The 13,148-nt window shown below is 45.3% G+C and overlaps 1 protein-coding gene across 1 annotated transcript; it reads right to left on the bottom strand.

Moving 5' to 3' along the window:
- Positions 1 to 2,029: 2,029 nt before the first annotated feature.
- Adrb2 (adrenoceptor beta 2) lies at positions 2,030 to 4,210 on the bottom strand. The gene has a single exon (XM_021151090.1). It carries the CDS (start codon positions 3,985 to 3,987, stop codon positions 2,731 to 2,733), a length of 1,257 nt encoding a protein of 418 aa, XP_021006749.1. The 5' UTR covers positions 3,988 to 4,210; the 3' UTR covers positions 2,030 to 2,730.
- Between the last annotated feature and the right edge of the window lie 8,938 nt (positions 4,211 to 13,148).

Raw genomic sequence — 13,148 nt, forward strand, 5'->3', positions numbered from 1 at the left:
TATATATATATATATATATATATATATATATATATATTTCTAACTGAAGTGACTTGAAATTACATGCTGGTCATAAAGAATTAGGGGAATCTCCCAACTTCTCTAAACTTCTCTAAACTTCTCTAAAGCAAGGAATAACTGAGTAGATTCTTTTTAATAAAGCAAACAATTCTTATTTTGGTTCCTTTTGCAGAGTATTTATCTAGTCCCTGATTTTTGTATTACAGATACAACCAAAACCAAAACCAAACCAAAACAAAAACAAAAAAAGCCCTTCCCCCCAAAACCAAAAGCCCTGCCCTAATGAGTGAAGTTCGGTTCAACTGCAAGGAAAGGCTCCACAGGTCCGATGAAGGCAGAGGTCAGTGGTGATGCCATCAATAGCCGTTCCTGGCAGGTGATTGGGCTGCTGCCTGACCCCCTGCTCTGGCATCTTTCATCGCTTACCTTGTGCAGGTCCTTTCCAGTATCAGGCTTTCAGACTCTTCAGATTATGGGCTCTCCAAATGCAAGACCTTGTAAGGGTGTGGGGGATTTGAAGGGTATCTGGAGAAGCTTGCTGTACCTCGGGACGTGAGTCCCAGAGCAGGAGGAGACTACGATACGAAAACCTTGACCAAGCACAGAAGAGCATACATTGCACGTCGCAGGGCATGGGCTTTGCTTCCCTCTGAGGGATCAGTGATCACCACCGCTGAGCTTTCGAGAAGCAGAGGGGACCTCGGACAGTAGGGGACATAGAAGTGGAGTCAGCTTTCCGAGTGAAAGAAATGATGTCGAACCTTGAAGGCTGACCCTTTCCAGCCCAGTGTTGCCAAGGAGGGCCATCCGCTCCGTGAAACCTGGGCCGAGCTCTGGCTCAGACACACTGGCAAAAATAGAAAGGGGCTGCAAGAAGAAATGTGTTTACTTTTGTGATTTCTCTCTGTGCCTCTTAACAGTATTATAATCTCTCTGCAAACAGGCAGTAAGAGCCCTGCGGGCCTCACCTCTCCTGATAAACCCTCCCAAAGGACTCCGTGCATGAGTCTAAAACCTTAACTTCTTCTGGTAACTACCTGGGCAGCTGGAAGACAAGTTTAGAAGGCACCATGAGGAAGAAGAAAGAGGAGGGGCTGAGGGGCTGTCACAACTGAGTGAACTGGGAAAAACCCCTCTCCTAGGTGTCAAAAATAGAACCTTTGTAGTAATGATTTAGGTTTGCAAAGTCTACAGCCGGCTCTACTAAGCAGTACTTTACCCTTAGGGGGTAACAAGTCGTGGCTGAAGTTGTTCTTGGCAATTATTTGTAAACTTGAGGGGGGTGCTACCAGAATTTACTGGGTACAGGGCTGCCGCCAAATATCATCATATAATGCACAGGAATGCCAGACATGGAGAAGCCTGGTTTACACAGAAGTGCAGAGAATTGGGAAACAGAAGACACGGGACAGCAGACAGGAGCAAGGAGAGGCTGAAGGGCGTGAAGCATTCACCAGCTATGGTTTTTAAAGCTTTGCTCTGTCTTTCTGACCGAGGCCTTTGATTTCCCTCGGAATTCCTAGATGCTTGAACAGCTTTTACACAGAACATCTTCCTCATCCTGAACACACCAAGCCCTGACGCAGTACAAAGGGCACTACTGTAAGAGATGGCAGCGATATAAATATACACAGTTATTAAGCGAGTAGGGCTGGAAGGTGGGTGTCAGGAGCATGTGGGGACAAAAACATACGCCCATAACTCTGTTTCCGTGAGTCAGGGTTTCTGGAGTGACAGCACAGAAGAGCAACTGTAGGACACATACTGGGTTATGCTGGGAATAGGCGGGACTGCTTTGGGACACAAGTGAAGTTAGGGAAGGCACAGGTTTGCATCTGGAGCTCCAAAGACACACACAGAAGGGCTAGGCAATCGGTGCATGCCATTCTGGTACTCTGACACATTAAGCCACTCAGCAGTCATGACACATAGTTTACCTGTGGTTTCCAGTGGGAGAGACAAGGACACTCCAGAGTCAAGAGGTTTTGAAGAAACAGGTGCAATGAAGTCATGGTCAAACAATTTATTTACTGTAAACTTTAGACTTTGCTCAGCAAAAAAACAAAAAACAAAATACAAAAAACAAAAACAAACAAACAAAAAACAACAAAAAACCCCAAAACAAACAACAAAAAACAACAACAACAACAACAAAACCCCCAAAAAACCCAACTGATGTTGTCCCTCAAATCCCTGCCTGCAACACTCCATTTGAGTAAATAAGTGGAGTGAGAGAGAAAGGGCCCATTGTCACAGCAGAAAGGTCCAAGACACAGGATATTTCAAGTCCAAGGGTACAGGAAGAAAACTCTCTCCTTTAGATATGGATTTCCAGCAGCAATATTTATCATCCTTAATACTTGACCAGTGAGGTAGATACATGAAAACATCAGACAGACAGACAGACAGACAGTCAGACAGACAGACTCAGTCCTCCAGAACCAACACTCTCCAGACAGAAACCTTTAAGTTCCATACAAAGAGGAACTGAACTATACAAGAAAACAATAAGCACTCAAATACAGTTTCTCTCTCTCTCTCTTGTTTGCAGCTTAAAAAATAAAATAAAATTTAAAAAAAAGGGCAGAAGGATGTGCTCCCCCCTTCTGCAAATCTCTATACAATTTTATTCTAAATTTATTACACTCAAGTTAAATAGTCTGGTTAGTGTCCTGTCAGGGAGGGGTCTTAGAGGGTAGAAAGCCTGTATTACAGTGGCGAGTCATTTGTACTACAGTTCCTTCCTTGGGAGTCAACGCTAAGGCTAGGCACAGTACCTTGACAGTTTACAAAGCCTTCCATGCCTGGGGGATCCTCACACAGCAGTTCCTGTTCTCTCTCCTGCCCCAGCTGACATGTGTTGGACTCCCCTGTGTAGTCCGTTCTGCCGTTGCTATTGCTAGAGTAGCCATTCCCATAGGTTTTCGAAGAAGACCTGCGAAGGCACAGAAGCTCTTGAAAGGCAATCCTGAAATCTGGACTCCGACAGTAGATAAGAGGATTGAAGGCAGAGTTGACATAGCCCAACCAGTTAAGGAGGATGTAAACTTCCTTAGGGATGAGGTTGTCCCTGATAACGTGCACGATATTGACAATGAAGAAGGGCAGCCAGCAGAGGGTGAATGTGCCCATGATGATGCCTAAAGTCTTGAGGGCTTTGTGCTCTTTCAAGCAGAACTTGGAGGACCTTCGGAGTCCGTGGCCGCTCCGCCCATCCTGCTCCACCTGGCTGAGGTTTTGGGCGTGGAATCTTCCTTCAGATTTGTCTATCTTCTGCAGCTGCCTTTTGGCCACCTGGAAGACCCGGGAATAGACAAAGACCATCACCACCAGGGGCACGTAGAAAGACACAATCGAGGAAGCGATGGCGTAGGCCTGGTTCGTGAAGAAGTCACAGCAAGTCTCCTCCATGTAACAGTCGATAGCTTCCTTGTGGGTGGCACGGTACCAGTGCATCTGGATAGGCAAAAAGGAGGTAAGGCCAGATACAATCCATACCATCAGGATGACCACTCGGGCCTTATTCTTGGTCAGCAGGCTCTGGTACTTGAAGGGCGATGTGATAGCAACATAGCGATCCACTGCAATCACGCACAGGGTCTCGATGCTGGCTGTGACGCACAACACATCAATGGAAGTCCAGAACTCGCACCAGAAGTTGCCAAAATTCCACATTTTCATAAGGATGTGACTGGCCCCAAACGGCACCACCGCTAGGCCCATGACTAGATCAGCACACGCCAAGGAGATTATGAAGTAGTTGGTGACGGTTTGTAGTCGCTCGAACTTGGCAATGGCTGTGATGACCAGCACGTTGCCAAACACGATGGCTAGGACGATAACCGACATGAGGATGGCCATGCCCACAACCCACGCTTCGTCCCGTTCCTGAGTGATGTCGTGGTCTGGCGCTCGGCTTCCGTTGGGTGCCAGCAAGAAGTCGCTGTCGTTCCCGTGTGGCCCCATGGCTGGCAGGCTAGCAGGTGAGCGCACCGGCTTTCGGTGCCCAGGCGCTCTCAGCGGGTGCACCTCCGACGGGGCGCAGCCGGCCGGGGGCGGACTCCTGGAAGCTTCATTCAGCGGCCGTAGGTGGCTGTGCTGGGGTGCGTCCTGCACACTCAGCTCGTGGGTGCTCCGGGCTCGCGGTGCCTGCAGCCGCAGCCTGAACGCGGGAGAAGCAGCCTTGCAGTGCGCCCTGCCCGTTATGTGCACCAGACTTTAGGGGAATTGCCCAGTGACGTGCAACAACTTTGGGCCAATGGCACGGCCGGATGCCCGGAGGGGCGAGGCACCAAGGGCCAACCCTCCCAGCCTAGCCCGCCTCCTCCTGGGGTTAGCCCGGGCGGGGCCCAGCGGCTCCCCGGAGGCCAGGCCACCACTCCCTTCCAGCTACCCTAGCTGGGGCACCAGAGAGAGAAATCTGGGGCTGCTGTGCGACCCGCCAACCAGGCGCTGTCTGGAGGTAATACCTGTCCGTTCAGGTCACCTGTGCGGGCTGAGAGGTCTCTGGACGCCGGTAGCGCAGGGTGCATTTTCTTTTAGGAATAGAAAGAGCAAGTTCACCCGGACACGCACACACAGGCACAAACGCACCCTGACGACCAGGACATGCTCAGACTTATGCCGAACCACAGCCACAGCCACCAAGACACACCCGCGCCCGCTCACCCATTCTGGAGACGACAGCTGTCTCCTGGTCCAACAGAGAGGTGGCTATAAACAAACCCAGGAACACCCAGAAGCATGAGGAAAGAAACGCACATAAGCGCTCCTGGAGTGCGGACCACTCAGACACCAGTATCCTCATCCAGATACCACCCGCTTCTAGCACTCATAAGTGACACCTCATTCACAGACATCCAGTGTATCCCCTTTCAGTTATTTGGCAAGAGCACAGGAGATGACTCCAACAGCTACAGAGTTTCTCAGCACACTTTGTGAAAAAATATTTTTTTGGCATCCTCCCTCCTTGAGAACTGCACCAAGGCAGTAACTTCATCCTTTGCATTTCTTTAGACCTAGAAGTATACACATTTGGGTAGAGTTGGGAAGGTGTTATTCTTACTTCTTAGGAGTGTGGCATCATTTTCTTGTTATATGGTGGATATCTGGGGATGTGCTGAAAATAAAAATGCAAGTGCAACCATTTTCAGTTTTACAATTTAAAAAATTAAACTACATTATTTATGTTATGTGCATGGGAGTCTTATCTCTACATTTGCCTGTGCACCACATTTGTGCCTGTTTTGGAGGTCAGGAGAAAGCATCAGATACCCTAGGACTGAATATACAGATAGTATCAGCTCACAAGCTGCCTTTTGTGAATACTGGGAATTGAACCCTGGTTCTCTGGAAGATTAGCCAATGCTCTTAAGCACTGAGCTGTCTTTCCAGTCTGCATAATTTTCTTTTCAAACAATTTCTTTAGTAACTCTGCTTTAACTATAAAAATATTAATTGTATTAATTGTATGTGTTGGCTGGGTAATTTGCTAATCTTTTAGGCTGTGTCAGTGAATGTGCCACCATTGGGCTATTTCTGCCTTTAACCCCCCACCCCACAATTTCATATAATTCACTATATTAAAAACATGTTTTGTGGAGTTCATTTTAAAACTACAGAAAAAAAGGATAGTTGTTCCTTCCCATTAAAAAAATTCAGACCAAGACTAAGATTTCATGAAATGCTAATCTCTGCAGCTGGCAAATGTCTTGACTGTTGGGAAAAAATTAATTTTCAAGGTTTGATTTCACTTGTATTATGTTTGATAGACCGAAAGTCTTTCACACGGAGTAAGCAAACATACTTTGTAGATTACATAATAACATAACAATGGCTGACATTTAGAGAACATTCTGCTATGTGCCTTTTATGCATTATTGCATTTAATCCTTCCCACAATTCCATGGTGGTATTTTTAGCTCGATTCTCCAATGGGATCAAATTCTCTCCATCTCTAAGGGGGTGTGCTGCAGGTTTGAAGGGGGGGGAGAGGGAGAGAGAGAATGCCAGCCATTTTCATTGTGATGAGTGAGAATCAAATTCTTTGGCTATCATAAGTGCTGTTATATAGCTAAATATCAGACAAGTGCGAGTTTGTCAGTGAACTTTGGGCCATTTTGGGGGGGGGGGGAGGCAGGGTTTCTCTGTGGAGCCCCAGATGTCCTGGAACTCACTCTGTAGACCAGGCTGGCCTCGAACTCAGAAATCCGACTGCCTTTGCCTCCCAAGTGCTGGGATTAAAGGCGTGGGCCACCACTGGCCGGAACTTTGGGTAATTTACTTACTCTTTTAGAACACATTACCCATTTCCTCTAACAGAACAACAGTGAAGCACTTTGTGAAAAAAAAAGTAGGTGCAGTGTTTACTTGAGAAATGGGGCTTAGAAATGGAACCTACATGGGCCCTTCGGCCTCCTTCAATGACACATTTTTTTTGATAGTGCCTCAAAAATATTTCCCCTAAACCCCACAAATATCAATTAAAGATCTCTTCTGTTCACACAATTTTCAAAGCACACCCACTTTGTATTTGTGTTTTCCAAAACTGGGTGCATTTTAGGAAGAGGCTTTGTGTTAGGCAACAACCTTTCTTTAAATACACATCTACTCAGAATTGTGGAACTAAAACACTTGAAACCTACTTCCTGTTGGTGAAGGTATGGAATAAATAAGCACAAAGTTTAACCTTCCCCTAACAACAACAACAAAAAGCCTCAGGCAGAACCCTTTTAGGAGAAACACAATCTTTTATTTGCTGTGCACTTAAGTCACCCCGAGCTTTAGCTATATAATTTGGGAAACATCTTTTAAAAGCCTCATACATACTCAATGGAGAAGAGGAAATAACATTGGTTAAAAAAGGAGGTCCTAAGCCGGGCATGGTGGCACACGCCTTTAATCCCAGCACTCGGGAGGCAGAGACAGGCGGATTTCTGAGTTCGAGGCCAGCCTGGTCTACAAAGTGAGTGCCAGGACAGCCAGGGCTACACAGAAAAACCCTGTCTCGAAAAACCAAAAAAAAAAAAAGGAGGTCCCGTGACATTCCCCACCAGTTTTGACAAATGGGCATAGTCTTCCCCGCTGAGGCAGGCATTTCAGAATGTTATCTTTTCTCTGACCTCCTTTTAGGATTCTAAGTCTAGACACAATTAAAATAGGGAAAAGCTTAGTAGAGCATTTTGTTTATTTCCTTTAGTTTGAAAAAAAAAAAAAAAAGAGGAGCATGAAGAAATGGGGCGTGTCCTGTTCAAGGTGTTAGGAAACTTAAGAGTCTGGCCCTACCCTCTCCCTACCTAGCAACAGTGATTTGTTTCCTTTCACAGTGAGTAAGTCTGCTAAGGCTGCCTATGGATCTTGCGACCTTACTGACTTAAGTAATACTACTTTCGACTAAGCTGCGTTTATCTGATGTAAGAAAAACCGAGCTCTTTTATGGTGATTGATGGTGTCTAATTACATATTCTGTCAATCCCTTAAGACACTGATTTGCCATTTCCTGCCTGCCAAACAGGAATCAAAAACAGTTTGATTTATCTAGTGAGTATTTGAACAGGAGTGAGGCTCTGTACTGTCAAAGAATGCCCCACACACCACTCTTTGGACTGCTAAGAAACCTGCTGCTGGGTCTTGGCTCCGGCAAGAATTCTTCCATCTTCATGATTCTTGGGCAGACAAGCATCTGTGGAATCCCTTTGTTTAGCATGACTATCTTTTGATAATATCTCTGGGCAGAATGATCTCACTATGTTTATGTTAAATGAGGTTAAAAGCACATGAAGTACTTAGCATGCTACCACCAGGAAGAGATAGTTATTCCCTTCGCGGTATAGTTTGGCATTAAAAGCTAGATTTAGAATGCATTTTTGTCTCGCCATATCAGGTGTGAAAGAACCCCTTTGAGTACGAGTAATATGCAATTTGTTTTTGAGTTATGATAAGGGTAGACAAAACACCATTCCCTTGAGAAAAGGAACCAGGATTTCCAGAGAGAGAAATGAACCTGAAAATTATTACTACTAGCATTCGAGTTGTCTAGTTGTATGGTGTGGTAATGATTTGGGATGAAGAATCTTAGTTTTGTTTTGTTTTGTTTTGTTTTGTTTTGTTTTGTTTTGTTTTGTTTTGTTTTGTTTTGTTTTACAAGGTGTGCTCCCTAAACTCTTGTGAGGAAAACCCCCACGGGCATCTTTCACAGTGTATTGCTTCCACTTGTCCAGATTTCGAACTAAAATCTGTCTTCCTTCCGTCTATGTGCATGACTCTTAAGTCTGCCCCCTTGAGGCCACTCAAAGCAATCACCTCTCTCTTTTCTTTCTTGAGTTCTCCACAGGATCCCTCTGAGATGTCTCCTCCTGGGTCTGGGATACCCTGGACCACTATGTCCGATTTCTCTGCCAACAGTGCTTCCTTTAGTTGATGATGTTAACATTGATATCTGGACCATCCTCAAACAAGCCGCCAGTCACTTCGCCATCACCTTGGCAACTGTGAAGTGGAGCAGCGCAACCAGCAAAGCTCTCCAAACAGGTGCTTATGTCAGATGAATTTAATTTCCTGCTATGCTCCGGTTTTTATGAGAGACACGCTAATAAATTCTCTACATCCCAGAGGCCTTGGACAAAAGGAGAAGGCATTAAAATTAGAACAAGGGAGGGGGAGGAGGCAGGAGGGAGGGGATAATTCAGTTGACCACATACAGGACTCTTTGACCTGAAAAAAAAAAAAAAAAAACAAAAACAAAAAACAACAACTTAATCATTCAAAGGGACTAAACATCAACAGCTTTCTCGATTGGCATTTTGCAAGAGAATTAAACCCCATAGAAAATTATCTGACTAAATATTCTCTCTAGTTCTCCTAAGCTGGTACAAAAGTATCCTCCTAAGGATATAAGGGAGACGTTGCAAGCATTTACGGTGTGAGGGATACCCAGACCCAGGCCAGGGATCTGTGCCTGATTCTCTTGCTGAGTAGGAGAGGAGCTGAATAATGAACGATGTGTAAGCGATGGATGTCTGGCTGGGAGGGAAGCATTGGATGAATAGATAGGCCATGAGTGGGAGATGAGCACACCTTAGATCTAATCCCACAAAAGCCATGGCGTTGTGAGTAACCTCGACAAGTCATCTTCGCTCTCGGAGCCTCAAGTGTGATCCATGCACCGGGGAGCTTCCCGTCCGAAATGCACCGGCCTGCAGCGGGGAGCAAGTCACTTGAGGGCTGATGGGAAGACGGGTTCCTGGTTGTGAAGAGCCACCGTGGAGTTGGCAAAGACTACTTAGAATCCTACAAAACAACTTGTTCACAACCCCACGCTCATGTTCTGCTTCCTGTCACCCTGATTTCACTGTTCTGAATAGTGTTCACAACCCCACGCTCATGTTCTGCTTCCTGTCACCCTGATTTCACTGTTCTGAATAGTGTTCACAACCCCATGCTCATGTTCTGTTTCCTGTCACCCTGATTTCACTGTTCTGAATAGTAGGTATATTGTGAACTCCTACATCACTGGGCCACTTTTAAAGCTCAAATACACTGTTTTTTAAAAGAAAAATTATATTCAGCCCTAACCACATATGGAGAACTAGTATCACTTGCCATAAGTAGAAAGTAACCATGAAAACAAAGCAATGCTAGTGAGGTATCGTTTGATTTTGCTGCCTGCTGAAGTCCTGAGCTCTCTACTGAAGGCTCTCTCAGTTGAAGAGAAAGACTATCCGTGGTATTTTAGTACCTAAGGAGAGTGTTTCTGTGGTCCCCAAAATGCTGAATGACAATTGAGAATCAAATTACTCCTTGGTGGGTGAGAAGGAAGGAATGTGCATTGGCGCTTCCTTCTGGTGGAAGGGTTAGGTGAATAGCAGTGCTCTCAGATGTTTTAGAAGATTAGAATAATGTTTAGAATAATGCATTTAAGGAACTTAGCACAGTGTTTCCAAGAGAAATATTTATCATCATCATAGTAGGAATCAATTGTTGCCCTCGTCATTGTCTTCATCATCTTCACCATCATCTTCATTGTCGTTGTCATCATCATCACTGTGAGTTTTTTGGGACAAATTCTATTTCAGGAAATCCTATTCATTTCCTTAAGGACAGTCCTTTAAATGAATAACTAAACTGATCTGGCAGGGCATGGATCCTTTCTATACACTAAATTACCTATAGTGGACTTGGTAAGGTTTTGCATTAGATTGGTTGGCATCTTCAAATCCTCAAGGTGAGGACTTGCTTGCTAGTATTGAGAAAGGGAAGGCTTTGTGAAAGAGAAGCAGCTGAGGTTGGAAAGAAGCAAAGAGCCAGGCAGAGTCTGCTTCTTGGAGCAGTGCTGGAGCAACCCAGGAGTCAACTGCTTCCTCCAATTGTCAGTGGTAAAACCCTGAACCAGTTACTTAATCGGTGTCACACTTTGCTTATCTATAAGTGTTCTTATCTCACAACTTCACGGGATGCTATGAGTGTCAAACAAGTTAGTATCTCCAGTGTGGTCAGGATTAGCTTGGCAGATAGTTTGTGCTATGTTCATTACTGATGGCAAACTCAAAGTGTCTATGGAAAGGCCCATTATTGACAGAGTTCAAAAAACAGGCTACAGAGAAGAGATGGGTCATGTGACTTGGGCTGAAGACAGCCTATGTATAAACTGCGTGGTGCTATGGCATAAGGCAAGGAGGCGCAGAGTCTCTCCAATCTGAAAGAAAGAAGCGAAGGGCTTGCGGTGATCAAGCCATATCTATTGTAGAAGACGTGGGAGGAAGCAGGGCCAATGAGGAAACCACAAGAAATGAAATTGATCGCAGGGAAGGACAGAGGAAGAGGAGAATCCCCAGGAAAGAAACACAGTGGTCCTTCTCCAAAACAGGATCTTCTGCTGCTGGGGCACACAGAAGGAAAATCATGTCCCCAGTCAATGTGTCAGTTACTTTTCTGTCACTGTGGTAAAACACCATCACCAAAAGCAATCTGTGGGACAAAGACAATTTACTTTGGCTGGCCCTTCCAGAGGTGTAAGAATCCCTCTTGGCAGAGAGACGTGCAGCAAGCAGGAAGCTTTAGAGTTCACACCTCAACCATAGCCTGGGACAGAGAGATTGAACTCTCAAGGCCTGCCCCTGTGATTTACTTCCTTCAGCAAGGCTGCACCTACGAAGCCTCCCCAAACACTACTACCAACTTTGAGTCAAGAGTTCAAATACTCAGAGGGCATTTTTCAATCACAACAGTCAAGGAGAGGTCAAGATGTTCCAACCGTGTCTACTGACTGTGGGTCAGGGAACATGGAGAAACTAGTCCTGACACTTCCTTGTACAATATGACTGTCCCTCACCTGGCCTCTGTTTCCAGATACATAAAGCGATTAAGATCAGATCAAGAGTTCTTAAGATCAGTTCCTGGTACATCACAGTCAAGTTGAAACTTACTGTGGAATTTGAAAAACAATAATCAAATTTTCTGTTCATCATGTCCATTACATACCAGGAACTGGATGGAGCACCTTGATGCTGTTTTCATTTGTAATCTTAGGTTATATTCTCGTTTCTGTATGATCTTACAACAGAGGCAAAGCTATTCCCCTTCATGGGTGGGACAGTGGAGGTTTAAAGGCACAGGGCAGCATGCCCTGGGTTATATAATAAATAATAGAATAAGGGCTTTTAAACTGGCTCCATCTGATTACAAGCCTAAGTCTGAATCATTGTCATAGGACTCAGCCCCAAATGTGGAGCTTCAAAACAAGGCTGTATATTCTGTCTGTTGTGGAGGAACTATCCTGTTGTTAGGGGCGCACAGTCGAGCTTTGCAAGACTGATGGAGGTAAGAGTTATCTGTTTCCACACTTACGGGAACAAGGCCAAAGAACCAAGATTTTGGGTCAAGCACCCCATTCATGATTTCTAAAAGGAGAGGCAAGAAACTAGTGCTTGCATGTTGTTGGCCTTAAGCCTCTGGGCTCTCTGCTCATGCCCCTTTCCTATGTCTTCATTCACCTGATTTTCATCAGTGCTTATCTCCTGCATGGATTTCAACTGCCTAGAATGCACGCACTTACATACTTACGCATGAACATGTATTTCAAGCTTTGGGAAAATGTCAGGAAAGCATTGCTGTGCTATCACGAGGACCCGAGTTCGGATCCTCAGCATGCAAACCCCAGCTGTGTGCCAATAAATCTAGAAAGGAGCTAGCTGGAGTGTCGGGGAGGAACCCTGGAGGTCACTGTTCTGCCTACCGAGGTGATGAGCTCCAAGTTCAAGGGATAAACCCTATCTCCAAAATCTAAGGTGGACAGCGGCTGAGGAAGATGGCTGGACAGCAACCTCTGGACTCCACACATGTATTTAAGCATACCCACGTTCATATGTACACACACAGGAGTTTTTCATTCAACTGGGTGGGTGCAGAGCTGGGTTTGAAATCTGCATGGAATTTCGGTGGTCAGACAAGGAAGGAGTAAATGATCTAGAAACAGCACAAGCCAAGGTCTAGAAGTGGGACCCATTCATCTCTGCTTGGGAAACAGCAGCTATTCTTGGAGATGCTTGAGAACGCTATGGGAGAAGGGATTAGAAGCAGTTGAGGTGCACTGTGAGGTTTGAAATTCCCCTGAATGCTGAGGTGAGGAGGCCTAGATCCTAACAAACAAGGAGAGGAGGTGTCTCAGCCCACAGAAGAGGAATCTGGAAAAATATCCACGGCAAGCTAAGCGAGGCCATTCCACAGAGACATGCTCAGGAGCCCAGTGCCAGAGAGCAGATGATGAGAGAAGCGGGTTCAACCAGGGCCATGATTTGTGGCCGTTTATAATAGTTTAAATTTAAAGAGCGGGGCTCAGGGGTGGGGAAGGAGCTAGCTGGAGCAGGACAGACAAGGGCGATAGTTTTTGACATGCGCTGTTGTTCTTGAATTGTTCGGGTCATGGTTTCTTGGAGGTCTGAAACATACTAACACAGCTAAAATAATCATGCTATTTTACCATAGCACGAGGGTAGGGAGGAGATTTGCAGATAACCGCAAAGAAGTAAAAGTAGAAATTGTTAGTTGGTCTTCTTTTTTTTTTTTTTTTTTTTTTTAATTCTGTTTAGGAAGGGGGGAGGAAGGATGTAAGTAAAACCAAACCAGGAAAT

The sequence above is a fragment of the Mus caroli genome, chromosome 18 (genome assembly GCF_900094665.2).
Source record: "Mus caroli chromosome 18, CAROLI_EIJ_v1.1, whole genome shotgun sequence".
NCBI classification, from domain to species: domain Eukaryota; kingdom Metazoa; phylum Chordata; class Mammalia; order Rodentia; family Muridae; genus Mus; species Mus caroli.

Excerpts from the sequence above, each read along its gene's own strand:
- Adrb2 (XM_021151090.1), bottom strand. The coding sequence starts at position 3,987 with ATGGGGCCACACGGGAACGACAGCGACTTCTTGCTGGCACCCAACGGA.